General features: G+C 35.6%; 2 protein-coding genes across 2 annotated transcripts; one reads left to right on the plus strand and one right to left on the minus strand.

Moving 5' to 3' along the window:
• Positions 1 to 757: 757 nt before the first annotated feature.
• LOC144437866 (uncharacterized) lies at positions 758 to 4,217 on the plus strand. Its single transcript, XM_078126898.1, has 3 exons — positions 758 to 1,125; positions 1,539 to 1,772; positions 2,453 to 4,217. Exons 1-3 carry the CDS (start codon positions 765 to 767, stop codon positions 2,596 to 2,598), a joined length of 741 nt encoding a protein of 246 aa, XP_077983024.1. The 5' UTR covers positions 758 to 764; the 3' UTR covers positions 2,599 to 4,217.
• A 745-nt stretch (positions 4,218 to 4,962) lies between these two features.
• LOC144437254 (poly [ADP-ribose] polymerase 2-like) lies at positions 4,963 to 19,400 on the minus strand. Its single transcript, XM_078126155.1, has 16 exons — positions 19,236 to 19,400; positions 18,571 to 18,846; positions 17,579 to 17,785; positions 16,925 to 17,125; positions 15,821 to 15,939; positions 14,975 to 15,071; positions 14,043 to 14,215; positions 13,344 to 13,427; positions 11,623 to 11,846; positions 10,670 to 10,733; positions 10,078 to 10,212; positions 9,077 to 9,198; positions 8,329 to 8,428; positions 7,772 to 7,870; positions 6,683 to 6,807; positions 4,963 to 6,085 (listed from the first exon to the last, which is right to left on the minus strand). Exons 1-16 carry the CDS (start codon positions 19,252 to 19,254, stop codon positions 5,932 to 5,934), a joined length of 2,199 nt encoding a protein of 732 aa, XP_077982281.1. The 5' UTR covers positions 19,255 to 19,400; the 3' UTR covers positions 4,963 to 5,931.
• Between the last annotated feature and the right edge of the window lie 753 nt (positions 19,401 to 20,153).

Raw genomic sequence — 20,153 nt, forward strand, 5'->3', positions numbered from 1 at the left:
CAATGTTTCTCATACTCAGCTCTGTATTGGCCCGTTCTTGCATGTTAACTTCAAAGGAAGAAATTTGTCAAAGATTAATCCAGCCTTGTCTTGGAGATGAAATTGAGATAGAAGTAGTAACGAGTCATTCTGTTGATAAATATAATGTTCAGTGTCTTGTAGTTTGTGTGATGCCAAAAGGAGAAAATAATGATGGTACAGACCAATGTGTTGACATTGGTATGAAGACAAATGTAGGAGAAGAAGAAGAAGAAGAAGAAGAAGAAGATGAAGATGATGATGATGATGATGATGATGATGATGATGATGATGATGATGAAGAAGTTGGGATCAAGTCAAAAGTAGAGGGTAAACGACTGGGTACAAATCAAAGTCGAGAAAATGTGATGGTGAAAATTGAGAATGATGCAAATGACATACATAAAAAAACTCATGGAGATCAAGCTGTAACTAGTGGTCAGGACCAAAGAAGAACTTCATCCATTATATCACCAGAAACACAGTTCCAGCCATCAACATCAGATCAACCAGTCTTCACTCCATTTGCTGCCCTGTCATCAGATCACCAAACGTCAATGAAGAGGCCCTGGAGTACACCAGGCAAAGAGGAAGACATGTCATCAGATCACAAAACATCAATGAAGAGGCCCTGGAGTACACCAGGCAAAGAGGAAGACACGTTATCAGATCACCAAACATCAATGGAGAGGCCCTGGAGTACACCAGGCAAAGGGGAAGACACGTCATCAGATCACCAAACATCAATGGAGAGGCCCTGGAGTACACCAGGCAAAGGGGAAGATACGTCATCAGATCACAAAACATCAATGAAGATGCCCTGGAGTACACCAGGCAAAGGGGAAGACACGTCATCAGATCACAAAACATCAATGAAGAGGCCCTGGAGTACTCACGGCAAGGAGGAAGACACGTTATCAGATCACCAAACATCAATGGAGAGGCCCTGGAGTACACCAGGCAAAGGGGAAGACATGTCATCAGATCACAAAACATCAATGAAGAGGCCCTGGAGTACTCAAGGCAAAGAGGAAGACACGTTATCAGATCACCAAACATCAATGGAGAGGCCCTGGAGTACACCAAGCAAAGAGGAAGACAAACTTGGTATGTAGAACAGGCTGGTTAGTTTTACTACTACTGTGTTTTGAAAGAAACAATGATTCACAAGACTTCGTGTTACTATTTTAAAATGTCATCAATGTTATATAACTGTTTCACACATGATGACAACTCATATATCTATTGAAACAATATTAGTACTTTGAGAACCAAAGATATATCCACGAAACAGATGCAAATATGAAAAATACTTTTTTCATAACCTATGGCATGGTTGATCATTATTAACACTTTAAAGTTACAATTGCTATGAAATAATAAACTCTTGAGGAGTTTATTCTGTTTGTTTTAGAAGCCAACAAAACATATTTACCCACAAAGAACTCAAACTGACCTCTTAAATAAACAGTGCATTTTCAAATATCAATTCTTTTGTTTTGCTTCTCTCCAACATTTAGAAAATATGAAGTATTTCCACTCAACCCAGTTCTCATCACCGGCACCAAAGAAACAGAGAGTGAGTACAGAGATGACTGCAAGTAGTACAGAACCCCATCCCAAAAGAGAAAGGAGAGTTGAAGAATTTAGAAGTCTGATAATCAGAATGCCAAGTGCTTCAGCAGCAGCAGCAGCAGCAGCAGCAACAACAACAACAACAACAGCAACAAACTCATCATGCGCAAATACTCAAGGTTTGTGGTTTTAGTGGATTTAGTGATACGTGAGATTTCCGTGCAAAAACATAAATGTACAACTCCACATAGTTTATGATAAAGTTACATAGAATTATTTACATCTTATACTTAGTTTCGAGGCATGAATAGAAATACTGCAAGACAATGAAGGGTGTCAACATTTTTTTTTTGCATTAGTTTGTTCGTTAGCAACAGTTTTTCAAATAATGTTGGTTTTTAGTATTTGAACTAGAGCATTCTTGTATTTGATAGGTGATTTAATTGAAACAGCTGAAGTGGAAACAATATTTGAAATAAATTCATGTTAAAACCGGCTGCTACAGCAAAGGAACACGAATACTTAATATCACTAGGGAACTTGCAATCCAGACTGAGCATGCTCAGATGCAAAGGACTATGGGATTATTTGTATTTATCATAATACCTAATCTGGAACTACTAAAATAAACTTCCTACAATCAGGGTAATCATGACTGCATTACTTGTGTAACCTTACAAACAATATAACAAATTGTTCCCATAACTGATTAATTCATATTTTATATTTCCCATGATGCACCACTCAGGATTTCCAAGATGGCGGATTTGAAACTTCCCTATTTCCATCTATATTTGCATACATGGAATGCATAATTAATCATTTCTTTGACAACCACCAATGTTTTATATTCCTTTAGGTATGGATACAGCATTGTCACAAAAGACTAGGGAGGAAGCCTGGAGATCTTGTACGATGTGTGGGTATATATTCCCAGCAGGTGCAGGCGTAGCAAGTATACTACAACACAAAATAAATCATATCTCTGATGACAGAAAGAAGTAACTGATAATCACAAACTGTATACTTTGTAGTCACGTGCACATGTACATGATGAAAGATTTGTTGGAGCATATATCGATAAAAGTTACTTTGGAACAGTAAATTAGAAATGAATGTATTTAGATCTGTCTACTAATACTACAGACCTTGCCCATGCAATGATTTCATTATTTAGCATCAATGTCCCTCTCCAACATGCTGCATAACAAAATCACTGTATGATAAAGGTCCATAGCAGATGGGTTGAAACATTGCATTCATTTCTATCTTGTCGTTCCAAAGTAACTCTGTTTTACTGTCCAGACGATTTGTTATGTCACATAATTAAATGCATTGTCTTGTATCTCTACAAAGTATTTGAGATATCAAAGTACTGCTCATTTGGAACTAAATGACATTTAGACATCCAAAGTGTAGTGGTGGTGGTGAAACAAAATGAAAAATCTACTAAAACTGAAAAGTAATGTTTATCTCAGATATGTTTCCCAAATATCCTGATACATGTGAATAACTCCACTTTCTAAAAGTACTTGACTGTACTTGCTACACTCACTTGAGATGGTAGTTTACAAAAACTATATATGTTTTGGTATGCAAAGACTTGGTTCATTGTTGTTTTTTTCTGCAACAGCTGCAACTTTTATATTTAGATAAGAGGACATACCAAAACAGCTGATAACGAGCAGTAAATGGAATGACCGATAAAACTACTGCAAATACTACATTTAGATAAAAGGACATACTAAAACAGCTGACAGTAGTAAATGGAGTGACCAATAAAAATACTGTAGGTGTGACAAGTTAAATTTACAAAAGTAGAACTGAGACAAGTTGCTAGGGTAAGAACTATATCATAGGGACACAGAATTCCTATGTTGTTGTTTCCGTCTCTACAGGCTATTAAAATATAATAATGTTTTGACTTGAATACCAGTATATTTCTCCTTATATCTTCATTGAAAGAACATAGAGTGTATAATAATACATTTGTACTAGCACGATTTGTGAGATATTTTCCTTTGAAAAACAACAATCTTGAAGCAATAATATGTGTCCATGTTGGCTATAGTCAGCAGAGTTAGACTTCCCAACAAGCTGTAGTTCCATTCGTGTTCTACACTGGCCTCGTACTTTGATTTGTGATCATGGGATTTTTCCATTTGCTATCACCTATCAAGATGGCCTTTTAATAACACCAGGCTTGCATTGCAGATAAATAGTTTGTCAATCACTACATTCCATTCACGTATGTGAAGTATGAAACAAGACATTTCGAAACAAAATAAATTGTACTTTATTTTCAAAGTACAGTAATATATAACAATGCTCCATTTCTATTATATAAATCAGAAAAACAAAGCAAAAAGGCACTAGTTACAGGGCTCGAAATTAGCGGTAGTCCCGCGTCAATTGACTACCAGTTTTTCCAAAATGACTACAAAGTTCGAAAACTGGTAGTCATCCTTGACTACCACGAAAATCCTAGGGACGCCAACCCACCGTATGCATGGGAGGACTGCTGACAAGTTGGCAATGTAGCGTGAGCACTGGACTCTAAAAGCTACGTGTGATTAGAAACGGCTGGCATGTTTGATATTGCTTACTTTGTAGTCAATAACAGGTGCTTGGTAAAATAAACACATGTAACATTACACCTCACATCGTTATTGATTCAGTGAAATAACCTACATGGAAAGTACGTAATTTTGTTGTGACTAGCGATTTTAGTTAGTGTTTGAAGTCACGTCCTGTATGTACTGTATGTTTGAGGCCAGTAATTGTTTGGTGTGGGCGTGTGTTTGTGGGTGGGTGTGAGTGTTTGTACATGTATACATGTGTGTGTGACTGAATGAATGTAAAATATGTGTATATTTATTATGTATGTGTTATGCCAAAATTTGTGTCACTGTCAGTTTGAGGTTTCCAAGTGGTCATTGCAAAATAACAGCTTGGTACACACAACTCACAATAATCATTTATATTATATTTACTTACTATGATACTGGTATGATATTACATGTATTATTTTAGGACAGGTCAAATGTTTGCATAATATGAATGTCACAATCTTGAAGCAATAATATGTGTCCATGTGGGCGATAGTCAGCAGAGAGTTAGATTTCCCAACAGACTGTAATTCCATTCGTGTTCTACACTGGCCTCATACTTTGAATTGTGATCATGGGATTTTTTTCATTTGCTATCACCTATCAAGATGGCCTTTTAATAACACCAGGCTTGTATTGCAGATAAATTGTTTGTCAATCACTACATTCCATTCACCTATGTGAAGTATGAAACAAGACATTTCCAAACAAAATAAATTGTACTTTATTTTCAAAGTACAGTAATATATAACAATGCTCCATTTCTATTATATAAATCAGAAAAACAAAGCAAAAAGGCACTAGTAGCTGGTTATACCCTGGTTTATACTATAAAGAGTGAATGACAATAGGTTTGAGATGAAATGTAAATGAGTTTAACATATTTGTGTCGAATCGACAGATCTGTGTCATGAGGGGGGCAGGAAGTCCACACAGGACTGATCACTGATTAAAGAAATACTACCCCATATAAATAAAACATGTTTCTTTGAAAAACAGGACACACACAACTCAGGCTATGCAATACTGTAAACCTAGATATTTTTGCTACTAGAAAACTTTGTGATTTTGTAGTTTTCAGCTAGTTCACAAAGACTATTTTTAACTAATTACATTTTAGTCACTACTTATTCTTGCATACCAGTGTTTGTATCTCCAGCAAAATGAGTCTTTACCATCAAAGCCAAAATATTCAGGTTTACAGTGTCACTATGTACATGTATGATGTATTCATTGCTGGTACTCTAGTAATCTCTGCTGTGAAGCTGACTGATAAAAGTTCTGGCTGACAACAGAATCCCAGTTACCATTGCCCTCCCTCCCTCCAGACTACTTAAATTAAATAACTAGTAAATGTTTAAAAATATTTCATACAGCTCCAACAAAAATGGTGAAAACCTGAAAACACAGATTAACCTTGAGAAAATGTTTGTTAACTTCTATTTTTAATCACTTACTCATACTGTATACAATCAATTTGCTGGCAACTTTTGTAACGAAGAAAAATCTACCACTTTTTATCCTGTAATATTAGGACAGAAACTTTGGTCACCTTAATTTGTACATTGCTTTGATAGAACACATTGAATGTTGAATCATGAAGTAGTAAAAAAATTTAGTTTACTGCATAGTTTGTGTATATATTTAAAGAAAATGAAAATGATATATATATATATAACTATTATATACAGTTGCCACACCTTAACATTTTCATGCCTGAATATTTCCACTACTTGAAATTGAATTTGATTTTCACTAGATATCTCATCCTAATCTGCCGTGTGTCATAAACAATAAATTCATTGTAGTTGAGAGTATAGCCACGAGGGTTGGTAATACCAGTATCAGTTGCTTTACCAAGTGGCACCACAGTCCCATCAGACCTAGAATAAATAATAACATTTTTTTGTAACTTTTCACACACAGATAGAGTGAATGAAGACATAATTTTGTATAACTCGTCAGAGATAGTATGACAAAACTAGCACACATTTATTCATTCATTTATCCAAAAGTTGAATAATTACACAACTATATTTGCCATCCAATGTCACTATCATTATATATACATAATTACTTGTGTTTCTCTAGCCAGGTGCAAATACACCACTTACATTACTAAAGGAATTACTGTGTGGAAGATGCATAATAAATAATAAAGAATCATTTTAAATGTAATCTTTTGGATTATGTACTTGCATTCCACACCTACTCGCTCTGTGCATGTGGTGTTATTTTACAGAGTTACTTTGTCTTTTGCCACTGGTTTTATTACTTTGGTTGGCCAACCCTGATAACAGGGGGAAGCGGTAGAGACAGTGTAATGTGATAATATGCTCTCACTGCTGTAATATTTTGTTTACATGATCTTTTTTAACAATTTTTTATTTTGTATATTGGGATTTCTAATATACCAGAAGGAAATTTTTCCATTATGTGTTTTAATTTAATGGACAATACAGGTTTTGAATTGAACTTACATGGCATGGTTTTTACTAGCATCAGGAGCTATTCTTCCCAATCCTTTCACACTATGTGTTCCAGCTGGTAATTTATCAGCTTTGTAGTCAGCATTCAGTAGTTCATTGGGTGTACCTAATGAAACCTGTAAACAAAATATCATACATCAGTATTGATTGGTTCACACCAGATGAAGTCTGGCACAAAAAAATAACACACATTACTTAGTATTGACTGGTTTCAGTTATAATGTTTCTGTTTGAAGTTGTTTCTATTTAGTCTTTGTAGATGTGTTTAATATATTTTGTTCTTTGTTTGTTGTATCAATTGTCCTTTTCCAAGTGTGACCTATTTTCCCTTTAGTTTTTGTGCTTTACTTTTTTGGGGATCCCTGGGTAGATTAGCCTGGTCCTAACAGGGTTACCCTTTTATCGATGTATATTTTTAAAGCATTTTGATGATAAAAGTTGTCATTATTATAATTACTGTTATCAGTTTGGCTTAAAGGACACACTGCTTGGTCACCACAGAGTAAGGGGATAGGGGAACATCAAATTTTGGTGTGTCACAAGAAATTATTGTAACACACCTACTACATTTCCGGTGTTGTGATTTGTCAATACATGGTCACGCGGTATGTAGAGTTTTGACTGCATGCAAATGCCATTTACTGGTCAATAGTTGCTTGTGCTGTTGCACATCTGTTGCCTGTATGTGCAACAGCACTAGCAACTGTTGACTTATAATGTCATACGCACATGTGTACATGTTTTCAAAACAAATAAACCAGGTGTCCTCTGTTGGCTTTGAGTCACACGAGCATTGAAATTTCATTGTTTTTTTCTTCAAATTTCTGAAGACAAACTTGCCACCCTTGTGCCAGAAAAGGATTCGGAATGAATACATTTCATTATTATTAAAGAAGTATGGTTTTCCATGTTCCTGTGTTGTTTTCTGATCTATCATCACTGTTGTCATCTGTTAACCACACAGAACAGTGTGCTGAGAGAGTGAGAATGTGGTAGGTGTGTTACAAAAGACATATTGACTGATTGTGCTCATGCAACATCATCCGTTAGATAGAGGGCGCACTGAGTATTGATACTCACCTCACTGAGTGCACATAATCCAACATTCTTTGACTTGGTAGCAAAACAGTAGTTGGCTGATTTAGACGACATGTCTGCAAAATATACACCTTTGCCAAACTGTAGATGACAACAAAAATAAAAAGAGAGAAATTAGAAATGCTAAAATATCCACAATCCTAGGCTATAAACAATCTGTTAAAAACCCCTATACTATACAACACACCCGAATATCTCTCTCTTATTTCTTATTTTTAATATTGGCTAATATTCAATAAAGTGCACTGTTTCATCTCCTGGTGAATCTGGTGAAATCGCATACAAACTGTACTTACAGTAAGTTACCATACACAGAAACCAATCCTCCTGATGGTGCCATACACAAAGTTACCTTTTTTTAATATTCAAAAATTAAATATATCTTACCATATACCCAGTCACTGGTCACTCCAAATTAATTAATTATAACATACCAAGTATACCAGATCTGACTTATTAACTTTTTATCATTTCAGTTATTAGTGCTTCTGATGTATACTGTACTGTATTCTTGCAAATAAACTACTCGTATAACTTACCATATACCCTGTCACTGGTGCCTCTGGTGGAGCTATGCGCAGACCTTTACTCAATATTCCTACCCAATTACTTAGACGAGAGCCATGCCACAGCAACATTCTGGGAAATAAGAAAGTTTGAGATGATCTGTTTAAGGGCAAAGACTTATGAAACAGTAAACAATAGCCCAAGTGTTGTCTTATCATATACCCAGTATAGCATCCAATGCAATTCAATGGAGAGCATGTGCATCAAACCCAGGCAGTAATTTTCTGTATCACACCCTAGCACACTTTGCCCAATATGGCAGGTGGCGCATTAATTGCTAATCTGTTCACTCGGTGATTTGGCTTTGTTAATTTCTTCACTACTTTTACATTTTTTGTGAATGAAACAATAATTCTCTGCCAATTTATGTGATTATGTGATTCAAATCATGTTTCTGTGCCACTACATGGGATATATGATACAACCTTTACGGCCCGGATGTGAATTTTGTGGACCTCGGTAGTACGGCTTACGGGCCTTCCCACCATACAACCTCTGTCCGCAAAACCCATACACAGGTTGTAAAGATTATTATCAACAGTTATAACTTTCACAGAATCTAGTGCACTCCTGCTACTCATAGCTGATGTTCTTGGCAAACACAGTTGATTTCTACTTCTGGTAAACTAATGCACAGTGAAAGGCATGCAGAGTGGTATTTGTTTGTACACAAAAAATTACACGTTGAGAAAAACAGGATTAAGATGTTGATAAACTCACCTATTTCCATGATCTGTGAAATCTTCCTTTCCTCTGACCTGTGTCTTGAACACATCCAGGACTTCCATCTTGTACTGATTGTGTGTGGTGGCATGGGTATTCTTTACATAATCACAAATCACCTAAACAAGAAGACAATACAAGGACATTGAATGATTATTTCTGACAGTGCTTAAAATATGTGTTACATATCATGTGTTTGATTTTGATCTGACTTTAATATTAAATAGTATCATTTCAAAGTTCAAAACATTATAATGTCTATCTAAAGGATTTTGTAACCACCACCCCCCACCCCCACCCCCCACCCCCACCCCACATCCCCTTCCACACAAACCTGGAGTTAATACCCACCTTGAATTCAGGATCTGATTTATCAAGTGCCGTCATTTCAAAATTCAAAGCATTATTATGCCTATCTAAAGGATTTTGTAACCACCCCCCCCCACCACACACACACACTCCACCCAACCTCCCTCCCCTTCCACACAAACCTGAAGATTTAATACCTACCTTGAATTCAGGATCTGACTTATCAAGTGCTGTCATTTCAAAGTTCAAAGCATTATAATGCCTATCTAAAGGATTTAGTAACCCCCCCCCCCACCACACACACACACTCCACCCAACCTCCCTCCCCTTCCACACAAACCTGAAGATTTAATACCTACCTTGAATTCTGGATCTGATTTATCAAGTGCTGTCATTTCAAAGTTCAAAGCGTTATAATGCCTATCTAAAGGATTTTGTAACCACCTCCCCACCCCCACCACCACACACACACACTCCACCCAACCTCCCCTTCCACACAAACCTGAAGAGTTAATACCTACCTTGAATTCAGGATCTGACTTATCAAGTGCTGTCATTTCAAGATTCAAAGCATTATAATGTCTATCTAAAGGATTTTGTAACCACCTCCCCACCCCCACCACCACCACCACACACACACACTCCACCCAACCTCCCCTTCCACACAAATCTGAAGAGTTAATACCTACCTTGAATTCAGGATCTGATTTATCAAGGGCCGTCATTTCAAAGTTCAATGCATTATAATGCCTATCTAAAGGATTTAGTAAGTCTCCAGATTCCTTCTTAATGATAGTCATTGCTATTTGGATATCTCCCAAGGCCTACAAAAACAAACACAAAACAGTTTAACGATTTATCACTACATACATAAGGTGGTAATTCATCACAAATATATCATGCATGAACCAAGTTGAACAAAAAATATAGAATTTATACCCTGGTTGTTCCACATCACAACAACACATATTTATCTCATTAGTTCTACTATGTTCAAAATATGAGTCAAAACTTTCAAAATTGTCATTATTTTCCCCCAATGTTTTTCTTCATTCAGTTAGAAAATACTCGTGACCTAAGGGTTTTGTTACTACTTGTCTAGCGACATGTAGTGACAAAGCCCCTTAGGTCACTCGTATTTTCCTTGGCTCGTAGAAGACAAATATTGGGAAAGAATATCTTCCTCTAGTTACTTGGAAGAATGTCAGTAATAAGAAAAAGTAACCTTGTAATCTTTGAGTTCAAGTATTCTAAGTGGTACATGACAGCAGTTTCACCTACCTCAAGTAACTTTATTTCTCTCTTCAGTTCTTCATCTGTTCTTATCAAAGGTGGTCTCTTCATCCTACACAGGTACGATACAAATATCAAGAGATTATATATGATTCAAAATAAATACAATGTGCCTACTGTTTAAAAGTGGCCATATGGATTTGAATTGGGTATTTATTTTGGAATTCTAATTTATAAAACAACTTTACTGTTTTTCTACTTGAAAAACACAATTTGAAATACAATATACCAACTCCTTGTTTGTAACTCAATAATAATTGCAAAACATTAAAAATATGTGTAAAATGTTTGTTATTGTACGTAAACTTTTTTGCAATTTTGCAGGGATGCAATGTTTTCAGTATTGCACTGCAGTGCAAATACCACTAGTATGTTCGTGCACCAGTGCCAGTAACCTCTGGTACATATATAATAATACCTTTTAGACTTCCATTATGAAATATGGATTTTAGTTATGGTGACAGCGCCCTCAGTGATGAAATCTCAAATGTAGTCAGTCCTATTTTTCTAATGAAATGTTGTACACAATACAAATATCAGTATTTGTTCAATTTGTTTGGCTCAAGAAATTCTTAACACATGTAAGAGTACACATCTATGATCTACATCAATACAATGATGATGAAGAATAACACAGTGTATATGATATCATTTCACAGATAAAGTATTACAATGTTGGTTGGGTTCACTTTTACTGAAATAAACACCAGAACACCATTTCTGTTTTCGTCAAAACCAAATGAACTTTCACAATTTAGGATGTAATTTACTGGTACCCTCTCTCAAAAACGAAATTAAAACCAAGTCAATTGTCTAAATTAAGCCCATATATTCATACTACCCACACAACAGTGAAGCTGACAATGGGTGAATACATCAGTGTTCAAATTTACAGCCAGCAGACATTAATCTTAATTAATACAGAGTACTAAAATTCTCACCCAAAGTCATGAGGTATCCTGGTATAGTAGGCATCACATGCTTTGATGAGTTTATCTCCAATGATACTATTCCTGATACAATTTTCTATAACTTTCAAAGCTGATAAACCGGCTTTGATTTGGTCTTCTGTTAGTTTTCCTAGTGGTGCCTTCTTAGCATCATACTTCATCTCTATCACTGTGTCTTCCATAGTTTTCACATTACATATCATTTCGATCAAGTCCTGCGAAAAGACAAAAAAAAACTTGTACTGACAAATTCAAGACTTCAAGACATACAAGCTGAGTTTATATGTGTTTGGGACAGTGCGCCTCTAAGCCAATTTGACGCAGAGTTGCTAGTGATGCACCAACATTTGATGTTCCCTGATCTCTTACTATGTGGTGACTCACAAGAAATGCCAGTGTTTCTCCTTTTGACTCACACCAACAAAATTTGGCTAACATTAGAGGGCACACTGGTGGGAACTCGGGGATGTAATTTTTTTCTGCATATTAAGATGTACTCACAGTATTCTACCTAATACTGATGTATACTTAACTACCACTTGTCTCAAACCTGATATTAGGATATAAATTATAAACAATCCGATGATGTAATTTATAATAAATACAAAAAAATGCACGGAACTTCCTACTATGCCATCAACCGTTCTAACAATGCCAGAACACAAATTGCAATGACATAGAAGGCATGCGTTGACATTAACATTATACTAGAATAGGTTAATCAAAGTTTTTTGTAAGTATTTTCACTTGAGTTTTAACAAAGCTTATAAATTCAGCTTGTACTTTACGAAAAGAGAACAAAATATTGTATCGATGATTTCAACAATTATCATATCAGGATGAAAGAAATGAAACAAAACTTTAAGATTTGTGAAAACAAAACACTGTCTTAATGATTTCACCACATATCATTTCGATTAGGGCCTACAGAAAAAGAAAAACACCATTTCATCAACAATTCTGACATTGCAATTTCAATACGAGTCTATGGAAAGAGAACAAACCGATATATTAAAAACTATAACACTTATCAATTCAACTGGGGCTAGTACAAGAGAATAAAATTTCCCATGGACAAACTCCAACATTTGTCTTTGCAATACAAGCATATGAAAAGAGGGAAAGGGTATCTATGATTTCTTCATATCATTTTAGTGACACCTATGAAAATGATGAGGGCCTATGAAAGTACAAGAATAACCATTTCATCAACAACTCTAATATCAATTATTTCAATGGTCTATTCAATTTTTTCGTAGCTTGTAAATGGTATGAGGTGAATCCTGTAACAACGTTTACAAGATGTGTATTTGGATTGTGAAATCCTACAAACTATTCCAATACTACAAAATCTTGATCTACAAAATTGTACAATTGCAATTGAACTGATTTAGTATGATGAAAAAGCTCATCTGTGCAAAAAGTTCAGTCTAAGTTAATAGGTTTAACTTCATATTGCACCAAACTTAATTAGCTTACCACAGCTTTCGCCAGGTATCCACTATGGCTTTGTCAGTGTTTTCTGAAGTCACGACGCATGCAATAGAAGGAACTGATTTAGTTTCCCTATTCTACATCAAAACACTCACGATATTGCAGTAAATGTAGCCTGTGGTTTCCCCAAGTTCAATATCTGTACACTGTTTCAATGTCCATATATTTTACATTTCGTGAACAGCTTTAAAATTGAAATATAATGATAAATCCAATACCTGTAATCTTTTGTCAAGTTTGGAGTCTGGTATTGGTGTATCTTTCTTTTCTTTTGGCTTGGAGTCTGTTTCTGTCTCGTTGCCCTACAAGAGAAAGTTATATTTCAGGAAACTATCTTAGCATTGCGAGATAACAAAAGTTGATATAGGATGCAAGAAACATAATCTTGGCACAATGCAGAAGCAACACAGCAAAGTAAGTATGAAGAGAGATACTCTGATAGTGTACAACAATGTATACTATGCTTTAACATAACACTCTTCTTCCCAATGTTTTACACAGAATATTCAATTAATAAATCAATCAATCAATCAATCAATCAATCAATCAATCAATCAATCAATCACCCAAACATCTTCTAAAGCATTAAAAGTATACTTCTATATTTCAAATGGTGAAAACTTGTCAATCCCTCTAATGAATAGCATACATGTATGAATGAATGAATGAATGGATGGATGTCACTTTTCTGTGACACTAAAATTCGAAGTTTCACAGTAGAACAAAAAAAGCACATCAAAATACTTCTTCAAAAGACAAATTTTCATGTTGAACTGACAATGATATAAAAATAGGCTTTTGATAATCATGATAAAAACATCTTTCCTAAAAAAAAATAAGGAATAGCTTCTATCTAATTTTGTACCTTTTCACATGTGTTGTTCCTTCTATGCTAATGCATCAATATCTGCACCTACCTTTGCACTATAGTCCATTGCTAACATATCATATTTGCCTTGCACTTTCTGAAATTTCTGTCTGTTGGCCCAGTCATTCAAAGTCTTGTCTTTGAACTTCTTCATAAAGATTTGCTTTGCTTGGTCAAGATTTGAACCACATGCCACTAAATTATTTTGACCTGCCTTACCAACTGAAAATAAAACAAAATTGTCATCTTATCAATTCCATATATAATATGCAAGATAGTAGAATAGAATAGAAACTGATCTTGGATCTATTATTAATTGTAGTATTGATAAAGTTACGTTTTTTGGAATCTAGTTTTTTGAAACGACAACATAGCTTTCATCTGAATCCCTCCGACGTCATCAGCGTAATTGATATTATTCTGTTTTGTCAGGAATTGAAGTCACTTGACAGTAGACTATTGATGAAGTCTGAGAGAATCACACAAAAGCTATGTAGTAGCTTCAAAAGTAGATTCCAGAAAAAACTAACTTTATCACTACTAATATGCAAAATGTCTCTATCTGGGCACTACTGATTATCTGAGTTGAATCCTCTATATGCTAAAGGGGAGATGTCATTCACTCCTAGCTTGCACCTGTGTGTAGTCGGGGCCCTGACACACAAGTACTCATCTGGCAGTAGTGCAGTGATAAGGGCAGTCGTTATCATGTGTGTTTGACCTCCACCCAACTATTCAAGCATAATAGTCGACTATTGACAGTCTTCCCAGAGCAGGGAGTACACAAAGTTCCTTCAACAAAACAACGGCGAAGTATTCTGGATACTTTCAAAGTCAATATACCGTAACTTCAATCAAGGGAAAGGACTATTATGTATATCATTATACCATGCACAAACCAAGTTATTGTCTTTGAACAGAAAATATAAGATTATGTCCTGGTCACTGCGTCTGTGATGATCAAAATATGAATCAACATACCTCTTCCCCAACGTTGCCAAACACTGAACAAATTTTTTGCATCATCTTGTAGGAGTTGTATTAGATAATACTTGTTATTATTATTCATAACATTGGTCTGCAGACAAAATCATGAGAAAAGAATGATAAATTTGTTAGAAATAATAAAACCTGCAATGTAAGTCGTGATAAACATTATCAAATTTTACACATAACCAGTGTTGACTTGCTGCTACAGTATTCAAAAACTGCCTAATATTTTTATCAGAGATACAGATAGTGCAACCTCTATTTTTCATTTTAGTTACTAACAACTACACAGTATTAATCATCATAGCCTGATAGCCACCTGCAGACTGAGGTTGTCTGGAAAAATGACTCGACTTTTGAAGAGCCTGTTAGCATACTAACGAAGTCCTCAAAACCAATATTTGTGATGTCAATGTTTTATCATATACCCTATGTAGCACTAAACGGGCACAGAAACATCACTGAACGTATTTACATAACTTGATAGTGAAACATTATTTTACATGTAAAACAATGAACAGAGTGACACAACAGTCAAAGCCAAATCACTGAGCAAACGAAGTGTGTCAGAAATTTCCTGCATAGGTTCGAATGGGTAAAGTATAGTAGAGTGTACAAGAGATGTTAATTTGATTTTGTTAATGGGTTTGCCCATCTTGAGTCCTGTGCTGAACTCCCTAGCTTAATGACAACAGCATAATTATCCATCAAACTAATTTCACAAAGAAAGGGAGCAAAACTCTCTCAAGTTAATAACAAATCTTTTGAATGAAATAGGAGGGCAAATAGCTAACAGAGAGAAAGTCTTGGTTAAAAAATGGTTATTTACAAACATACCTGATTCAGCATGGTGTCATAAATATCATTCCCTTCCCAATAAACATGAGCTTTTCCAACTTTCTGAGAACATTCTGGGTCGACTGGAGCTTTGCCTTTGAGTACAACAGTTTTAATAACTAAGAGAAGAAACATATAATTATAATCATAATTTCAATATTTCCAAACAGTTTGACATTTTCAATTTTTCTCATCCTAAGTATTAAAAGCTAAAACAGCCACTAACCCAGCATACACTTGTAACAAATTCTCAAGACATCAGTCTGTTGATCAATACAAATCACCCAATGCCTTTCAGTTTTTTCATTGAATAAAAGATGACATAAGGATAGATATTCATGTCTCGTTACCTTGATATCTGGATGTATACATATATGTACTTTTGAAGCCTTGCCTAAGATAAGCTATACTATGAAATCTGAGGCGAGTCTACCTACTTTTATCAATTTCTCGTGACTTTTTACCAGTGATTCTTATTTATCATTAGTGACTTTTATTACATGGGACTCTTTATATTGTCAATGAACTTCGAGACTCTTTTAGTATGTTTTCCACTAGTAGTTTTTATCGCTTTTGTAGTGTTTCAGCACCTGTGAACTTTTAGGAAATATGGCACTTTACAAGTACTATTATTATTATTATTACATTATTCTTTATTAATTTACACCAAATACTCTGGAGGTAGTGTAAAATGAATAACAGCTGCAATGTCTGATTTATTAACATCAGAAGTTCCCATTATTTTCTTCTTATGTTTTAGGAAACACTTTAGGCCAAAACCTGAGGAAGAGTGAGCTATAGTCTGCTACTTGTTATATGGAATGTAAACCTAAACCATCCAATCATTGTCTTGATTACTAATCTCTACATCATACATACTCTGGCAACGCTTCCGTCAACAACCAATGATTCAATCCCAGGTTCTCACATTAGTGTTTTCTTATCAATGAAGCCATTAGGATTCAACACAATATTTCTTTTGTTCTGGACCTTTTTTCTATCACTCTCTAGACAACTGTTTGCAATCCTAAAATTTTAATTCTACATGGACCTTGGCCTTTATAGTAGTATACTGAAATATAGCTTTCCAATATAACAATGTACCTGACTTTGATGTTGATGGTTTGACATCATCATCACCATCATCATCATCATCACCATCATCCTCTGCATCTTTTTCTTTTTTCACTTTCTTAGATGACTTCTGACTCTTTTTAGCTCCTGTTGCTGCTGTGATCTTTGATTTGGCACCATTGGTTGCCGTGGTAACTTTAGATGATGAATCACCAGCTGCTGGTTTATGGTCTGAATGAAACACAAAAAGAATCGAAATGAGACACTAATGACTCCTCCTATAGTAAATGTTTTAACTTGTCTTGTGCACATAATTTAGTGATTGTTTTCATATACAGTCATAGGAATCCTTGGTAACTGCAGTAGAATTCTACCACCTAGGTGTATCATAAAAATAAGGACTATTTGACTCCATGGTTGACACCGGAACTGCCACTCCATGCACTATACTACACAAGCATTACGATATAAGCATGCTTGAAAGTGAGTAAACCTTCTTGCTTATTTTGACCCTCTACTGTCAGGTGAAATACTATTACATGTACCGAGAATTCCAGCAATATTATGAGTGTTGTATCTTACGAAAGATCAAATTTTTCTGTTTTTCAGAGCCGAATGCTTATCCGAATATTCTAAGAATCTGTGAAGAGAATACAAGACTTCACCATGAAAATGACAACTTACCTACTTTAAGCCTCTGTACTGGTCTTGTTACCTTGGTAACATCATTCAGCTGATTCATCTTTTTCAGGTCTATCGTGTATGACCTTTGATATGCTACAATACCCACATGATCTTCTCCTGTTGAATGTGATGCTTCTATAGTAAGTGTATCATTGGCAGAGTACGGATTCCATTTATTCTTTTCATCTTGCCATTGCCAGACATAGTCTATTAAAAAAAATAATTTTTAGTTGTAAACAAACTTAAAGCAGTCTCCAATGCATCCTCACAACAAAACTTGTTATTGTGGGTCAAATATAAACTCCTCACCGTCTCAGATCACTGCCACCATGGAAGGGATGGATAAACACCAAGTTTTGGTGCATTACAAGAAATAACTCTGCATCAGTGGCATGACCATGCTTAGAGCGCACACTGATTGGCCCTTTGTCCAAAGCTTGAATACCAGTGTGTATACATATTGCAGTCTTGCCTGTCTACCCACTGGATTTGTGTTCCACTATACTTGTGAATAGTGAACAATAATTGATTTTAATCTCAGATCCAACGAGTGCACATTCTAATTGCTGTTAGTCCGCTGGGTTACACTTTGAAATGTTCAAGAAATGCAAGATGTTTTGACAGATTGTATCAATTTATATACTCCGAGGTAATATTGATGACCCAAAACATCCATAGAAAACAGGCATCATCTGGCATCTGTTCCTTGACATGTGAAACTGAAAAGGAAATTCCTCTCAAGATGTTTTTATATAAAACCCTATATGAAGAATTTATATCAATGGTATATAGTGGAAAGCTCACAACCTATTGCAAAGTGAACTTTGTTGTTTAATTAAACTTTCTAAAATGAGAACCTAAGTTTTATCATTGTGTCTATGGTTTCATACAGCGTTTCCATTATATTTTCTGAACAATATATTTTATGTTGTGTTAGTTCTTTGGGGTTGTGTCCTTTTTTTGCAAATAAAGCTTACTGACAGAATACTTACAATCATCACCATCTTTGACCAGACATCGTAATCTTCTCTCCCATCCTGTCTTTGTATTCTTTTGAACCATTTTATCGATTAGAATATTAAACTTGACTGTGTTGAAGTTCATCTCAACCTTCAGTTCATCTTTATCGTAGCTTTCATTGATCTCTTCAATTTGATCTTCGCTAAAAGATGTCCATTTCTCTCCATTGTCCTCCCATTCCCATGACAACACAATGCTGGTTTTGGGTTTCTTAGCAACAGGTGTTTTTGTTGCAGTGGCACTGCTGGCTGTAAAATCGGAAATTCAATACGATGTTAAATGTTATAGGCTGTTGTACAATAAGTCTTATGGGTATCAAGGAATGAGTTTCGGGAATAACACTGGCAGATTTATAGCATAACGTCAGTCACATGATATACACTTTCACCTTTGTCATTACTCATACTAATACTATGGTCATACCAAACCATTGTCACGATACGTTGTGTTTCGTGTATAATATATCCTAAGATATTCAGATATTATAAAGCTAGTGGACAGAGAGTGTGACTCCTACAACAAATTTAATGCGAATTGTGAAAATATTCATAATTACGTATACAGTGTTGTTATGGCTAGCACATCGTGTACACTTTTACAAGGTACAGCGATGTCAGAAGCTTAATACCGACATTACCTGCTTTCCTGCGAGGCATCGTTGCGGTAATGTGACTGTTCACGCTATGTTTTCAGTTTGCTGTGTCAGCACGTAATGCTCCGCTATTTATAGGTGCTCTGTATTCAGATGAGCTTGCAAAATAGCTCACATACATAGAAACAAAGAACCTCTTCGGCAGGTCAATGCAAGTACAGACTTGTCGGCAGCTGATTCATTCCCGCCAATATTGCGTCATGTCTAGCTCGTGATCTACGTCATCATTTCATGACTACTGTGACGTTTCAACAAACTACACATTCATTATTATTCAAGCGGCAGGTCCGAAAGAAATTGTGCAAATAAATTGCGTTATTTCGTATGTTTTGCTTTAAAATGCATTTTTAGGAAATGCAAAAGTTTCAGTAGTGATGTTGCTTTAGCATTTGGTCTGTTTCATAAGTATGGTCGAAAATAACACTTGTAGAAGTGTACGTGTACGTAGATGTACGCCCGGGATGCGCACGACTTGTGCTGCATCGGGCGAAGATCATGAAGTGGGCCCTCAACCGGGGCGGGGTGTCAAAGTTTCAAAGTTTTATCAATCAATGACGATACGTACGATACTGCGATTACTAATGTAAATATGTAGTTGAAAGGTTGAATGGCTATTTTGTTAGCATTGGTGTGCAAAATGCAAACAATTAATGTGAACTTTGTCCAGTGTGTTTACATGCGTCAGATGGTCGTATCACATACGAGTGTATGGATTGTTTCCTTTGAAGTTTGCTGTACGTTTGGTCTTCGACGCGACTTCACCGCTATCCGCGTTGCATGTCAAAATCGGATTGTTTTTCACGTCGGAAAAAATAAGATCTGGTGAAACATTAAGTGGAAACCAGCGCCAAACTTTTGTCACTTGTCTATTCATTCCTCAGATCGGATTTTGTCTTTTTGATT

This window comes from Glandiceps talaboti, chromosome 7 (genome assembly GCF_964340395.1).
Source record: "Glandiceps talaboti chromosome 7, keGlaTala1.1, whole genome shotgun sequence".
NCBI classification, from domain to species: Eukaryota; Metazoa; Hemichordata; class Enteropneusta; family Spengelidae; genus Glandiceps; species Glandiceps talaboti.

Coding starts and splice junctions, on each gene's coding strand:
- LOC144437254 (XM_078126155.1), bottom strand. Junction 17,786..18,570: donor GGTCAAAGATGGTGATGATT/GTAAGTATTCTG, acceptor TTTTTTTAATAG/ACTATGTCTGGCAATGGCAA. Junction 9,199..10,077: donor AATCAGATCCTGAATTCAAG/GTAGGTATTAAC, acceptor CTTCTTGTTTAG/GTGATTTGTGATTATGTAAA.
- LOC144437866 (XM_078126898.1), top strand. CDS start 765: ATGGAGAGGCCCTGGAGTACACCAGGCAAAGGGGAAGATACGTCATCA. Junction 1,126..1,538: donor CAAAGAGGAAGACAAACTTG/GTATGTAGAACA, acceptor TCCAACATTTAG/AAAATATGAAGTATTTCCAC. Junction 1,773..2,452: donor ATCATGCGCAAATACTCAAG/GTTTGTGGTTTT, acceptor ATATTCCTTTAG/GTATGGATACAGCATTGTCA.